Source organism: Anguilla rostrata, chromosome 19 (assembly GCF_018555375.3).
Source record: "Anguilla rostrata isolate EN2019 chromosome 19, ASM1855537v3, whole genome shotgun sequence".
Taxonomy (NCBI): Eukaryota; Metazoa; Chordata; class Actinopteri; order Anguilliformes; family Anguillidae; genus Anguilla; species Anguilla rostrata.
The window spans coordinates 15,701,800-15,715,600 of NC_057951.1; the positions used below are offsets into that span (position 1 = coordinate 15,701,800).

General features: G+C 50.2%; 3 protein-coding genes across 11 annotated transcripts in view; 2 read left to right on the forward strand and 1 right to left on the reverse strand.

Annotated features, from left to right (window-relative positions):
* Nucleotides 1–11,518, forward strand: part of LOC135245907 (filamin-C-like) — a 36,442-nt gene extending 24,924 nt beyond the window's left edge. Inside the window, exons 25-47 of one of the 3 annotated variants that reach the window (XM_064319281.1) lie at nt 197–364; nt 514–637; nt 853–1,009; nt 1,147–1,336; nt 1,465–1,488; nt 1,708–1,955; nt 2,439–2,531; nt 3,276–3,375; nt 3,757–3,897; nt 4,075–4,203; nt 4,420–4,755; nt 5,137–5,340; nt 5,516–5,668; nt 5,873–5,995; nt 6,204–6,530; nt 6,777–7,046; nt 7,295–7,432; nt 7,578–7,693; nt 8,495–8,627; nt 8,886–9,062; nt 9,234–9,452; nt 9,930–10,136; nt 10,450–11,518. In XM_064319281.1, the coding sequence (XP_064175351.1) occupies nt 197–364; nt 514–637; nt 853–1,009; nt 1,147–1,336; nt 1,465–1,488; nt 1,708–1,955; nt 2,439–2,531; nt 3,276–3,375; nt 3,757–3,897; nt 4,075–4,203; nt 4,420–4,755; nt 5,137–5,340; nt 5,516–5,668; nt 5,873–5,995; nt 6,204–6,530; nt 6,777–7,046; nt 7,295–7,432; nt 7,578–7,693; nt 8,495–8,627; nt 8,886–9,062; nt 9,234–9,452; nt 9,930–10,136; nt 10,450–10,637 (3,965 nt within the window). In that variant the 3' untranslated portion in view covers nt 10,638–11,518. The remainder of the gene's footprint in view (nt 1–196; nt 365–513; nt 638–852; nt 1,010–1,146; nt 1,337–1,464; nt 1,489–1,707; nt 1,956–2,438; nt 2,532–3,275; nt 3,376–3,756; nt 3,898–4,074; nt 4,204–4,419; nt 4,756–5,136; nt 5,341–5,515; nt 5,669–5,872; nt 5,996–6,203; nt 6,531–6,776; nt 7,047–7,294; nt 7,433–7,577; nt 7,694–8,494; nt 8,628–8,885; nt 9,063–9,233; nt 9,453–9,929; nt 10,137–10,449) is intronic. The other 2 variants (XM_064319282.1, XM_064319283.1) reach the window with 2 other exon arrangements.
* The window catches only part of LOC135245909 (glutamate receptor-interacting protein 1-like), a 402,070-nt gene that overhangs the window by 130,059 nt on the left and 258,210 nt on the right, over nt 1–13,801 (reverse strand). The gene's annotated exons all lie outside the window — the stretch shown is intronic.
* The window catches only part of LOC135245908 (uncharacterized), a 32,497-nt gene continuing 30,456 nt past the window's right edge, over nt 11,761–13,801 (forward strand). For both annotated transcript variants that reach the window (XM_064319284.1, XM_064319285.1), the window contains exon 1: nt 11,761–12,258. The gene's annotated coding sequence lies outside the window, so the exon portion shown is untranslated. The remainder of the gene's footprint in view (nt 12,259–13,801) is intronic.

Sequence of the window (13,801 nt, forward strand, 5' to 3'; positions counted from 1 at the left end):
GCAGGGAATCTCTGATATTCATAGTGGTCACAATATACAGTTTAATGCTAGAAGCTATAATTGCACAGCTGTATATTATATGTAATATATTGTATAGCGTGTATTGTGTATGTCATATTGCTGGTGGAGCTGAAACCTGGATGAGAGGAGGTGTGTGAATAAGCGAGTGTGTGTGTGTGTGTGTGTGCTCCTGCAGGCAGCCCGTTCCGGGTGCCCGTGCGTGACGTGGTGGACCCCAGTAAGGTGAAGTGTTCGGGGCCGGGGCTGGGGAGCGGAGTCAGAGCCCACGTCCCACAGACCTTCACCGTGGACACCAGCAAGGCTGGGCTGGCCCCTCTGGAGGTGCAGCTGCTGGGGCCTACAGGTGAGGGGACCGCACACGCGCACATTCACACACGCATGCGCACACACTAACACACACACACATTCACGCACGCATGCGCACACACACACACACACACACACACACACACACTCAGGTTCTGATCTCTGTGCCGTTTCCCCTCTGCACAGGCACGGCTGAGCCAGTCAGCATCAAGGACAACAGTGACGGCACACACACGGCCAACTACACCCCCGCCAGCGACGGCCCCTACACCGTGTCCGTCAAATACGCCGACCAGGAGGTGCCCCGCAGGTATCTTCCTCTTTCTTTTTTTAACCCTAACCCTAACCCTAAATTCAGATAAGCTTTATTCGCTTGACAAGAGCACCTGTGTTGCAGAAGTGTGAAATTCCATAAAAACACACCCTCCAGAAAGAGGAAAGAAGTAAGCCCTCCCTCACCCTCACACTCACCCCATCTCTCTCTCTCCTTCTCTCTCTCTCTCTCTCTCTCCCTCCCTCCCTCAGCCCGTTTAAGATCCGGGCGCTGCCCGCTCATGATGCCAGTAAGGTGCGTGCCAGTGGGCCCGGGCTCAACGCCGCGGGGGTGCCCGCCAGCCTCCCTGTGGAGTTCACCATCGACGCCCGCGACGCCGGAGAGGGGCTGCTCACCGTGCAGATCCTGGTGAGTCCAGACAGACAGACACACACACACACACACACACATACACTTTCTCTCTCTCGCGCACACACACACACACAAACACACATACACGTGCATATATGCACACACACATTGCTAACGGCTAGCTGCTCCTACAGGACCCAGAGGGGAAGCCAAAGAAGGCCAACATCAGGGACAATCACGACGGCACCTACACCGTGTCCTACGTGCCGGACATGACGGGACGCTACACCATCACAATCAAGTACGGGGGCGACGAGATCCCCTACTCCCCCTACCGAATCCACGCCCTGCCCACCGGGGACGCCAGCAAGTGCCTGCTCACTGGTGAGTCATGACCCCCCCCCTCCCCAACCGACCCTGTCATTCACATTAGACTGAAAACATTCAGAACAGAAAAAGTGGAGAAAACTGTCAATAACCTTATTGTCTTTATTTTTCTTCTTTATTTACAGTGTCTATTGGGGGACACGGAATGGGTGAGCTATGCACAATTTTTTATTGTGATAAATATAACAGAACAAAATAAAATGTGTGCTTAATTTGCATTGAATTTCACACAGGGAAATATTTAATGTTAAATCAGAACACATTGAATCTCTCCTGGACTCCACATGAGCTGATGGAGATGTGAAGACACAGGGAAGCCGGTCTCCTGCGCATGCATTGTCTGATGATTGTAAAATGGCCGTTCACAGGCACCGGTCTGGGACCTAGCATTCAGATCGGACAGGAGACGCTCATCACCGTGGACGCAAAGGCTGCTGGGAAGGGAAAGGTCACCTGCAAGGTGTCGACCCCCGACGGGGCGGAGCTCGACGTCGACGTGGTGGAGAATTCCGACGGCACCTTCGACATCTACTACACCGCCCCGGAGCCCGGGAAGTACGTCATCACCATCCGCTTCGGAGGAGTGAACATTCCCAAGAGCCCCTTCCACGTGGTGGTGAGTTCCTCCTGCCGCGCCACAGACCCTGGAAGCAAGGCCGGGCTCCTGCAGCGGCTGATTGGTCCTCTCAATAGTGACTCGTTTTGTTTTATGCCCCACATGATGTAACAGTGACATTTCTAGGACATTTACAGACTTTTCTGAGCTTTAACGTGTAGATGCGTACAGTATGTGCTGTTAATCTTGGTTGGTGCATTGTAACATGCTAATCGGTGTAACATGCTAATTGGTGACGACAGATCGAGGTTTCATGAACTCCATAGTGGGCGGAGCCACAATGAGCAGCCAATTGCTGACTCGCCTGAAACAATCACATTTTTCTCTATTATTTTCAGCAAAGCACAGTGATTGGTTCAAATCAGGAAGTGTATCAACAGCCCCACCCACTTCTGGTTTAATGTGACCTCGTTCTCCCCGTCATTCATGTTGACGCTTATGTGAACATGTGACTTACCTTACCTTACCTTACTCACTTACTAGGCCTGTGAATCCATTCCTATAATCGAGGAACCGTGCGACAGCCAGCAGTTACAACCGCCCTACTCTCCATACCAGGGCTACCCCCCCCAATGGGTATAAACCACCCCCTTCCCCTCCCATAATTTCCTCTCCATCACCTCCCCCCCACCTCCCCACTTCCTTCCTGTCCAGCGCACTGTCAGAGAGGCCTGCTCTTTTTAAAGCCTGCTGAAGCCCCCCCTCACAGACCCGTCCCGATGGCGCATGCGGCTGTCGGCTCATTGATTGAATTGGGATTTTAATTTTGTCAAATCTTGCCGCTGTGATGTTGCCCCCGACGGCCCAGGCAAGGGCAGATTCAATTCTCTGACTCAAAGCCGATCTCTCAAATGGAGAGACGATCACTTGACCCAGAAAATGAAATGATCAGATTTCCCGCGCACAGATGGGATTTCTTACGAGTGGTAATTTCAAAGGCTCTTACTTCTTTAATAAAGGAGAGAGCATGCTTCAGTGTCTGCAGGCCACTGAGGGGTACATCTCTCTCTCTCTCCACCTCCACCCACTCTCTCTCTCACTTAATTTATCCATCCCTCCAGCCACCAGTTCTTCCCTCGTTCGCTCTTCTGCTCACTGGATTGTCTCTCGGGCACTTATAACGCACCGCTTTGTCTTTTTTGTGTTATTTGTCGAATGATGTTTCTGTCTGTGTGCATGCCTCTCCATGAGTCGGGCCTGCAAAGCCTGGGCTCTCGCCTGAATTCCTCACCCACAGCGAGAGCTTCTTTACGGGCCCGGGCATCTGCTTCTCACCAAAGGCTGGACACTGAGTGCGTGATGTCTTTCATTTGTTTCCAGGCAACAGAGGAGCCCGTTGTCCCCATTGACACCAAGGAGCCCATGCTCCGCCCCTTCCACCTGGTCATCCCCTTCACTGTGCAGAAGGGAGAGATCACAGGTGAGGTCCCACAGGTGTCACCGGCGAACGATGTATCCCATGAACCTTTCTTCTGTAAACCAGCTTTGGTTAAAACCGATTGCAATGAATCTGTGCATTAATGCCAAAACTGGAGCTAAGCTTTTTTTTAAAATTTACTTCTAGTTTAGCACTATTGATTTTCACAGATTCAAAATTGGTCTGTTTTCAAGTTTATGTTACTGTGTTTTTGGCGTGTTAAGTTTGTATTATTTATACTTTGTATACACATTATTTATTATGTGTTTTGCGCTGGCTGAGCACAAGGGGTTCTGTGCTGAAGCACACCCCCCTTCACACACAGGCACTCCCATCAGTGCTAATCTCTCTCTGATGCTAACGATGTGCTCGTGTGATCCACAGGTGAGGTTCGCATGCCCTCAGGTAAGAAGGCTCGCCCTCACATCACAGACAACAGGGACGGAACGGTGACCGTGAAGTACTCCCCCACCGAGAGGGGCCTGCATGAGATGGACATCAAGTATGAAGGCAACCACATACCAGGTATGTACCCACAATGCACCGGGGCCCCTCTGCTACCCACTCCCAACGCAGTATAAATGCTTAACTCTATGAACGTGAAATAGAGAAACGTGTTTGCGAAACTCACTATGTTGTCTGTGGCATGTGAGAAAACCACCAGGCTCTGATGGTTTGTTATTTCCTTCCTGTCCCGGACAGGAAGTCCACTGCAGTTCTTCGTGGACGCCCTTCACAGCGGTCATGTGACAGCCTACGGCCCCGGGCTGACCCACGGCACGGTCAACAGGTCCACCACGTTCACCATCATCACCAAGGACGCCGGCGAAGGTACAGTCCAGCCTGTCCCAGCCCAGTACATCTGAGCTGGTCCCGTCACATGTACAATTTCAAACTGATTTTATTTTTATTTATGGTATTTGGGGGAATGTTCAAACACTTAGCTGCCGTTAAATGTTTCTGCTACGCAGCAATGTGTGTGCACTGCTGTAATATGTAGTCGCACTTGCCTTGGTAACCGTGTGATGACTGCCCCCCTCTCCCCAGGTGGTCTGTCTCTGGCTGTGGAGGGTCCCTCCAAGGCGGAGATCACCTGCAAGGACAACAAAGACGGCACCTGCACCGTGTCTTACCTGCCCACCGCCCCGGGCGACTACAACATCATCGTCAAGTTCGACGACAAGCACATCGCTGGCAGCCCCTTCACCGCCAAGATCACAGGGGACGACTCCATGAGGACGTCGCAGCTCAACGTCGGCACGGCGACCGACGTCTCGCTGAAGATCATGGAGACGGACCTAAGCTCGCTCACGGCCAGCATCCGAGCACCGTCGGGCAACGAGGAGCCCTGCCTGCTGAAGAGGCTGCCCAACCGCCACATCGGTGAGCGGCTCGCCGAGCCTGAAACCATGGCAACCAGGAGAACCAAGGGTTCTGTGACCGTAGGCTGTGTGTGCTACGGGGCTGCAGGGGCCGTAACCCTGGTCCTGGAGAACCACAGGGTCTGGCAGATTCTGCTTTCACATTGAAATGCAGCCAAGGAACCAGATGCAAAAAAATTTACTGTTACAAGAGCAATTACTGTAATTGAGCAGTTACATACTGAGTAACAGCAGAAACCAAGGCACGCACCTGTTGCTCTCCAGGACCATAGAAATCTAAATTCCCAAATTACTTCATGGGTGAAATGAGATTTTTTTTTAAAATGTCCTGTATGTGCCCATGTTTGGGGGGACTAACGCTGCCCCTATTCCGTGTTCTCAGGGATCTCCTTCACCCCCAAGGAGGTGGGCGAGCACGTGGTGAGCGTTAAAAAGCAGGGGAAGCACGTGACCAACAGCCCCTTCAAGATCATGGTGGGCCAGTCGGAGATCGGGGACGCCAGCCGGGTCAAGGTCTCCGGCAAGGGCCTGGTGGAGGGCCGCACCTTCGAGGTGGCCGAGTTCATCGTGGACACCAGGAACGCAGGTGAGGGGCCAGGTGTCAGTGCAGTAGGTGACCTTGGAAACTTTACTGTACAGGTTTAAAGCAGGAGTTCACTGTCTTTAGCCCATGTTTGCGTGGTGATGCCAGGGTCTTTAGACTTGGAGCGCAGTCTTTCACGGTCAAAGACCCACACACCCTGTCCTGACTGCTTCGCCAGGGTACGGAGGTCTGGGACTGTCCATCGAGGGTCCGAGCAAAGTGGATATAAACTGTGGAGATGTGGAGGACGGGACGTGCAAGGTGACCTACTGCCCCACCGAACCGGGCACCTACGTCATCAACATCAAGTTTGCCGAGAAGCACGTCCCAGGTGAGCGCGCTGGTGGCTCTGCAGCCCCCTCACTAGGGGTCACTGGCTTATGCTGACTGACAGTGAGGTGGAGTGTGGGTTGTCTCAGTGGACTCAGTGTTATCTGCTCAAGGCCCTGTGGAAACAGAGGCTAGCAGCTGGAAGGCCCTGAGGGGCGGGCGTTGAGTGGGCGGGGCTCCCTGACGGCTGGTGTTCGCTCCACAGGAAGTCCGTTCACTGTGAAGGTGACGGGAGAAGGAAGGATGAAGGAGAGCATAACCAGGAAGAGGCAGGCGCCCTCCATCGCCACCGTGGGGAGCACCTGTGACCTCAACCTCAAAATCCCAGGTGAGAATCACAACATGAACCAGTAAAAAAAAAAAATCTAAGTGAAGTAGATGTCTTATTGAGTGGGGCTGAATAGATTATGCACCTTAAATCTTTCCTGGTAACATTTGCAGTACATTTATTTCATAACAGGAACCAAATTTGATGGGTGAAACCAATTTAGCTTAGGCTCATGTCTCTGTCCACTTCCTGTATCCTCTTTCCGAAGCTTCCTGTTTCATCACTTCCTCTGTTTTTCCTCTTTCTTTTTTTCTTCCTCCTCCTCCTCCTCCTCCGCCTCCCTCAGGGAACTGGTTCCAGATGATGTCGGCCCAGGAGCGTCTGACGCGCAGCTTCACGCGCAGCAGCCACACGTACACGCGCACGGAGCGCACGGAGATCAGCAAGACGCGCGCCGGCGAGACCAAGCGGGAGGTGCACGTGGAGGAGAGCACGCAGGTCGGCGGCGGCGGGGACCCCTTCCGAAACGTCTTCGGCGACTTCCTGGGCCGGGAGAGCCTGACCACCTTCGGCGGGATCGCGCCCAGACAAGAGGGTGAGCGGGAGTGTGCCCCCTAGTGACCCCTGTGTGAATGACACCCAGTGCAGCCGTCTGTGGCTCATTTTGGTGCTCGTAACACTGTAAGCCGGGACAGTGCTTTTCATTGAGCCTGTGCTAAAGGGTCTGTGGTGTGTGTTAACTGCATGGTTCACTGTTTATTAATATACATTTACACACGGCCTGAGTTTGAGCTGTAGTTGTGAGGTCTCTCTGACACGGCGCTGTCCCTGCCCCTCTCAGGTGAGACAGGTACCCAGGAGATGACGGCCCAGGTGACCAGCCCGGGCGGTAAGACGGCGGACGCGGAGATCATCCAGGGCGAGGACAGCACCTACAGCGTCCGCTTCGTGCCGCACGAGATGGGCCCCCACACCGTCAGCGTCAAGTACAGGGGCCAGCACGTGCCCGGGAGCCCCTTCCAGTTCACCGTGGGGCCCCTGGGAGAGGGCGGGGCCCACAAGGTCCGGGCCGGGGGCACCGGGCTGGACCGGGGCGTGGCCGGAGTTCCAGGTGCGTTTCGGTAACAGGGTGTTCCGTCCCGTTTACTGACTGTGTGAGCATTGTCAAGGGGAGTGACCTGTCTCCCTCTGTCTCCTTTCAGTTTAATATGAATTATAATTTATTGGGATGAAATGCAGAAAGTTCATACAGTATGTTATGGCTCTATAGTTCAGAGACAGTCTTTTGTTGTTGCTCACTTTCTCTCTCTCTCTCTCCCTCTCCATGTCTGTCTCCCTCCCTCACACACACACACACAGCGGAGTTCAGCATCTGGACTCGTGAGGCCGGTGCAGGTGGTCTCTCCATCGCTGTGGAGGGCCCCAGCAAGGCTGAGATCTCCTTTGAGGACAGGAAGGACGGCTCCTGTGGGGTGTCCTACATGGTCCAGGAGCCAGGTAAAGCTCAGAGCACCCACGGAACACTGACACACCTGAGGCTCACTCTAGATAGCAGAGATTATTGCATCCACCTCTGCTGTAGCGCACTGGTATTCCACATCTGAGCAGCAATAATAACATCTCCCCTATTGTCTTTCTACAGGTGATTACGAGGTGTCAATCAAGTTCAATGACGAGCACATCCCCGACAGCCCCTTCGTTGTGCCCGTTGCCACGGTATCGGACGACGCCCGACGACTCGCCGTCACCAGCCTCCAGGTATACCAGCCGACACCCGCATTCCACGCTGCACGTATACCTGTTACAGCCCGATCACTGCCCCTCACACACCGTAACAGTAATTCTTTCTGTTCGTTTGCCTTCGTAGCGCTCGTTAGCTTAGCTTAGCCTTCATACTGTATCACCCACACATACAGCTGGAGGTTTAACGAAGCACCGGAGGCCAATTACCTTGGGGTCTAAGTAAAGTATATTACCTCAGTGCAATTTGGGAATCAAGCCTGCAACCTCTTGTCACCCCGTTCCTCTCTCATCTTCAGTGTACGATCCTAGCGCAACACTACACCCGGGAGACCCATCCGCCAAATCCTCACCCTCTTATTTATAGCGCTGTTTATTCCTGGAAGCGTCATGTCTGAAGCCGGGCCGGTGCCTCGGCCAGGCAGCCGATACGGGCTGTGCGTGTGGCCAGAGTCCTGGCGATGAGAGCGGGGGTCAGCTGTCTCTGTGTCTCACGAGCGCTGTTACTCTACACCGCATGAATCTGCTCTCCGGGCCTGACCTGTGGTGACCACAGACTGACAGAACAGACACGCACAAACATAGAAAATACCCACTCATAGACACTCATAGAAACACACACGCATACTCAGAAACACACACTCAAAGAATAATAATGGTGAGGTTGATTAACAACAAACAATAATAATGTATTGGTAATGTTTACCGTATTGTATCATATATAGTGTATAGTGTATTTTGTATAGTGGATAATCTCGCTCCCTCTCTCTCTCTCTCCCCATCCCTCTCTCCCTCTCTCTCTCTCTCTCCCTCTCTCAGGAGACAGGCCTGCAGGTGAACCAGGAAGCCTCGTTTGCGGTGCAGCTGAACGGAGCGAGGGGTGTGATCGACGCCAAGGTGCACACGCCCTCTGGGGTGACGGAGGAGTGCTACATCACCGAGCTGGACAGCGGTGAGCGTTCCCACGGCAACGCAGTTACCTCGGGACACAGTGACTTTGTGCACACTATAGCCAGCCATTTCCGACAAATATCAAAAACAGCAATAATGAAAGGCTGTACATTTATCATATGGCATTTGTGATGGGTTAATAGAATTGAGACTGTAGAACAGAACATTCTTTGCCCTTAATTGGAGTTTTGCCACTCCAGAGCTATTGTGACATTTCCTGTCTGACTGACCCCGTAACTCCGCCCCTTCCTGTCCGCAGACAAACCCACGATCCGCTTCATCCCGCGGGAGAACGGCGTTCACTCCATCGACGTCAAGTTCAGCGGCTCCCACATCCCCGGCAGCCCCTTCAAGATCCGCGTCGGGGAGCCGGGGCAGGTCGGGGACCCGGGGATGGTGTCGGCCTTCGGACCTGGACTGGAGGGAGGCACCACAGGTAGGACTCTCCTCCCCCTGCCCTCTAGCGCCACCTGCTGTCGCGGAGGACTTCCGAAAAGACAAACATAAAATGTCTGAAGTTTACAAACCTATTTTTTTTCTTTTGCTTGTATCTACCTGTGAGCTCACAGCAGACTGTATTCCCTCTGCTCTCCGTCGCCCCCTGCAGGCGTGCCCTCGGAGTTCATCGTGAACACGTGCAACGCGGGATCCGGGGCCCTGTCCGTCAACATCGACGGGCCCTCCAAGGTGAAGATGGACTGCAGCGAGTGTCCCGAGGGGTACAAGGTGACGTACACGCCCATGGCTCCCGGAAACTACCTCATCTCCATCAAGTACGGCGGGCCCCAGCACATCGTGGGGAGCCCCTTCAAAGCCAAGGTCACAGGTGAGGCTGGGACTCAGAGTGAGATGTGCATTTACAGAGGCTGTAATTTATAGTGGCTGGGACCAACAGAGATGTGTACATATAAGGACTGGGATTTATACAGCAAGGAGCTTATTGAAGTAGAAACTTATGCACTTAAGGCAGGTATATTTAGAAGCAGAGACTTTTAAATCACTCACCTTTACAGTGTTCTGCTTTCTAATCCTGCTAGGGAAGAGCAGGTATACAAATTACAAAATAAATGTAGACTGAAGCCCTTCAGGTAATGCATACTGAAGAGACGCTGAATGAATGTTTTCAGTGATGAGCTCTTGCTGTAGACGTTTACTTGGTCTAGATGCCTTACGTGGGGTTGCGCTGTGCACTTTAACAGTGGAGATATATTTGTATACATATATCTTTTAAATACTTGTCTGTGTGATGGAGACCGTTGTGATGTAACTCACGCTCTCTCTCTCCCTCTCTCTGGCCCACCAGGCGTCCGTCTCTCGGGAGGTCACAGTCTGCACGAAACCTCGTCCGTTCTCGTGGAAACCGTCACCAAGACGTCCACTATGGCCGGGGCCTATGGCGCTCTGCCCAAGTTCTCGTCCGACGCCAGCAAGGTGGTGTCCCGCGGGCCTGGGCTGACCAAGGCCTTTGTGGGCCAGAAGAACCTCTTCACTGTGGACTGCAGCAAAGCAGGTGAGAGAGGACACACACGCACGCACGCACACACACATGTATTTTCATACACACCGACACACATCCACATAGATGCAATCAAGTCGTCTTCATGTTAGCTTGGTACTCTCTCATGGAATGAAGCTGCACTACAGCTGACAAATTCTGACTCAAAGCATTTTTATTGCAATGCATTCTGGAAAATGTAGTCCCTAAAATCTAAACAAATAGCTAACAGTGCTCGCTTAGCCTGACCAGATATGACAGGCGCCAGTGCTCGACACCTCTGCTGACCACTCAGAGCAGTGACAGTGCATCTCTTGCCCTCTCACAGGCACGAACATGCTGATGGTGGGCATTCATGGACCCAAGACCCCCTGCGAGGAAGTGTACGTCAAACACATGGGCAACAGGGTGTACAACGTGACGTACACGGTGCGGGAGAAGGGCGACTACATCCTCATCGTCAAGTGGGGAGACGAGAACGTGCCCGGGAGCCCCTTCCGCGTCTCTGTGCCCTAGAACACCCCCCCCCCCCCGCACCCCCCCGCCCCTGCCCTCCCCCAGTCCAATGAGCCTATCCCAGAAACGCACCAAAAAATGCAAAGACTTTTTTCATGGGGAAAAAAGACAGAATTTACCATTCAAGCATTGTGCCAAATTTGTATTAACCTTTGAGCATGCCCTTTGTGACATCATAGCAGCCGCGTTCCATGCTAATTAGCTTCACAAGCCATGCCCTCTTCTTATAGGCCAGGCAGAGCCAGCTAGGTTTTATTTTCCTTTTATGGAAATCATTTTTTAAAAAACTGTTTTCCTGATGTTTGAATGTAGAATTTGCAAAACAGATTCTTTTTATTTTCAACTTGAATTGGCCAAATCTCATCAGTTTTTTTGTGAGCTAAGGGCACCAGTTTCTTATCAGCAGCCTGTTTCAGCCAAAGACACGAAAGCACAGTGCCATTTTGTTTTTTTATACAAGCACAGGAAAACATAAGATACGCAAGATCAATATCTGTCAGTCTAACTACAGTACTGTTGCAAGAATTTATTTATTTTGAGATTTTCTTTATGAAAGGAAATGTGTCTTATATTGATAGAGGAGGCAATCCAACAAAACGCATAATGCGATTGCCTGTGAGATGTTATGATCCAAAATCAAAGAATGTAATCGGTGACAAGACTTTTGTATGGAGAAAGATGTAGTAATGGTTTGTTATGTGAATGTTAAAATGGAAGTTGAAATCGTACTGCAGCCATGAGTGACATTTTATAGTGTTTTTTTGTATGTATTAAGTGAAAAGAAAAAAAAAATCTAATGGTTTGATATATTAACCTACTGTTTGGTAAGACTTTGCAGACCAAATAAAAAATTAACTGCTAACTTGCCACAAAAAGCATAATGTTTTGTCGTGTTTTATTTGGAAAATGGCTACGTAGCATTGCTGCAAATCGAAACAGTCTCCTAAGTGGCAGCAGGTTAATTGAAACAACAGTATTTAGACATCGTGAAAGATCAGTAATATATTCCGACGCCGCTTTATGGTTGAGAACACCATCTGGTGGTGAAAACGTCCCATTACAGGCAGCAGGTAAACTGCCGCTGACCAATGGTAGGCCACTGCATTCAAACCACTAAAACCAGGTGAGGCGCATCAGCAATCAAGGCTGTTGCGCTGCAGCCGCTCGTGCTTTCTGTTGATGTGTTTGTTTGACATTTTAAATGCGTTAAAATTTAGTTTATAAAACACGGTTTTAAAGTGTTTAAGTTCAAATATAATATAGGTAATAACTATCCGCCCCCCCAAACAATCCTGTCCACATGCCTTTTTACTAAAAATATCCTACTTTAGTCCTTGTGCAGAAGCACTCTATTTGTGTTTGTTTTGGTCTTGGGTTTGAGCTTCCTGGCGTTCGGATGTCTTCAGTTCTGGGATTCTCAAGTCAGTCTGCTCCTGAGGATATACAAATATAACTGGATGGATTACAAATTGTGTCAGCAAACTTTAGTTCGGACCTGGGCCAAAACGGACTGTTGTTTACGCCCATTCTGGCGTGTAACATGCCACTTTATGGGGTTGGAAAAAAAAACGGATTGAGACCCGGAATACGCCTGCGAGACGTAAAGGCCTTTGAAGTGCTGGTGAGTAAAATGGTGAAATGGGCATTGTAAAAATGCGTTCACGTGCAGGTCTTGAATGTAGATTTCTGCAGCGCGAGCCGTCTGAATGGAGTCGTTGCAAATATACTCGTATTATGTGGATCATTTAATACGGTTCAAGATGAGTTACGGAGCAATACTGTGCATGTTGAAAGGTTATTATCTTGTCTCTTAAACCATATCTTGAAATTGGTATTGCCCTCATTCCAAAAGTGAAATATTACTATTCAATAAGGAGACTACTATTGCGGTGTAGTGAGATTAGACAAATTAGAAAGTGACATTAAATAGCGTTCATAAATAATGATATGATATATTGTTCTCAGTGAAATTACAATGCGAGCTGTGATTAGTAATTTGTCTTCTGGTGATATCAAACGTGCAGGTTTCTAATATGAGACTGGGTCTGGTGAAACAATTTTGTCCATAATTAGACTGCCACTGAACAGTGAAAAATGCCACCTATTGGACCTTTTTTAAGGTCAATTTTCAGGAGGTATCTTTAGCTAGAACAGGGATTGTCACGTTTGGGCCAGGGGGACCCCCGTGTGTATGCTGGTGTTTGTTATCACTAATCATTTCCTTAATTAAGGTGGTTGATAACATGTGCTTGAGTTCTTTCATAGTTTTTCCTTAAACTTCTTAACACAGTGCTGCTCATGTTTTTGAATTCTTCATTAGAAGAAAGAATATGACATGCCCTGGATGAGGGCATAATTTAAATAGCATCACAATGGTGCATATCAAAGGAGCTTTGTTATATGTTGCCAATAGCATTGTAATCCATGTATCATAAAAGTGGGCATGCACTAATTGAAGTCCATGCACATGACGATAGATTTATAATCCAGTCTAATGTTGCTTTATATGCATCACTCAAGTGAGGCTGACGTGCAGTGGGCAGTTGATTGAGACCTGCATGTTGCATCAGGTAACATACGCTCTCTTACCGCTAGGTGGCAGATAAATCTTTGAAATTAGCGATGCCTTGTAGAATAGCACTGTCAGATAACCTGGATGGAGACAAGAAATCCCAAGTTTGTCACGTTTGTCCATTTGGGATTTTTTTAAAAACGTATATTGTATATATGTAATCATGAATATCCTGGTTAATATCAATCACATACAAAGCATGATTCAAGTGTGCACTTCTACAGGCTGGGTATTGTTCAAAACAAACTGAAGCTGATCTTTAAAGCTCAAAGCTCAAAGCTGTAAAGTCAGCACCATGCTGTGAGAGATCTCGAAGAAATTGGGTAATTGTGCTTGAAGCTGTCCGTGTCATCACTATTTTAGGAGCTCATTCTGCACCGCGCAGCCGCGCGCGGGGGCCGATTTCCAAAAGATCAGCCCGTATTCTGGGAAGCGCGCGTCCTGTAATTACATGCTAATTTTCCCGTTTCTGTGCCCGTGTGTCGCCGCGTGTCTGGTGATTGGCGTGCCCCGCGTCCTCCCTCTTACCATCTGGACGCGGCCATGCGCCTTTGCGCTCGAGCGTAGAGCCCATCTCGCCCGCCGTCCGTCT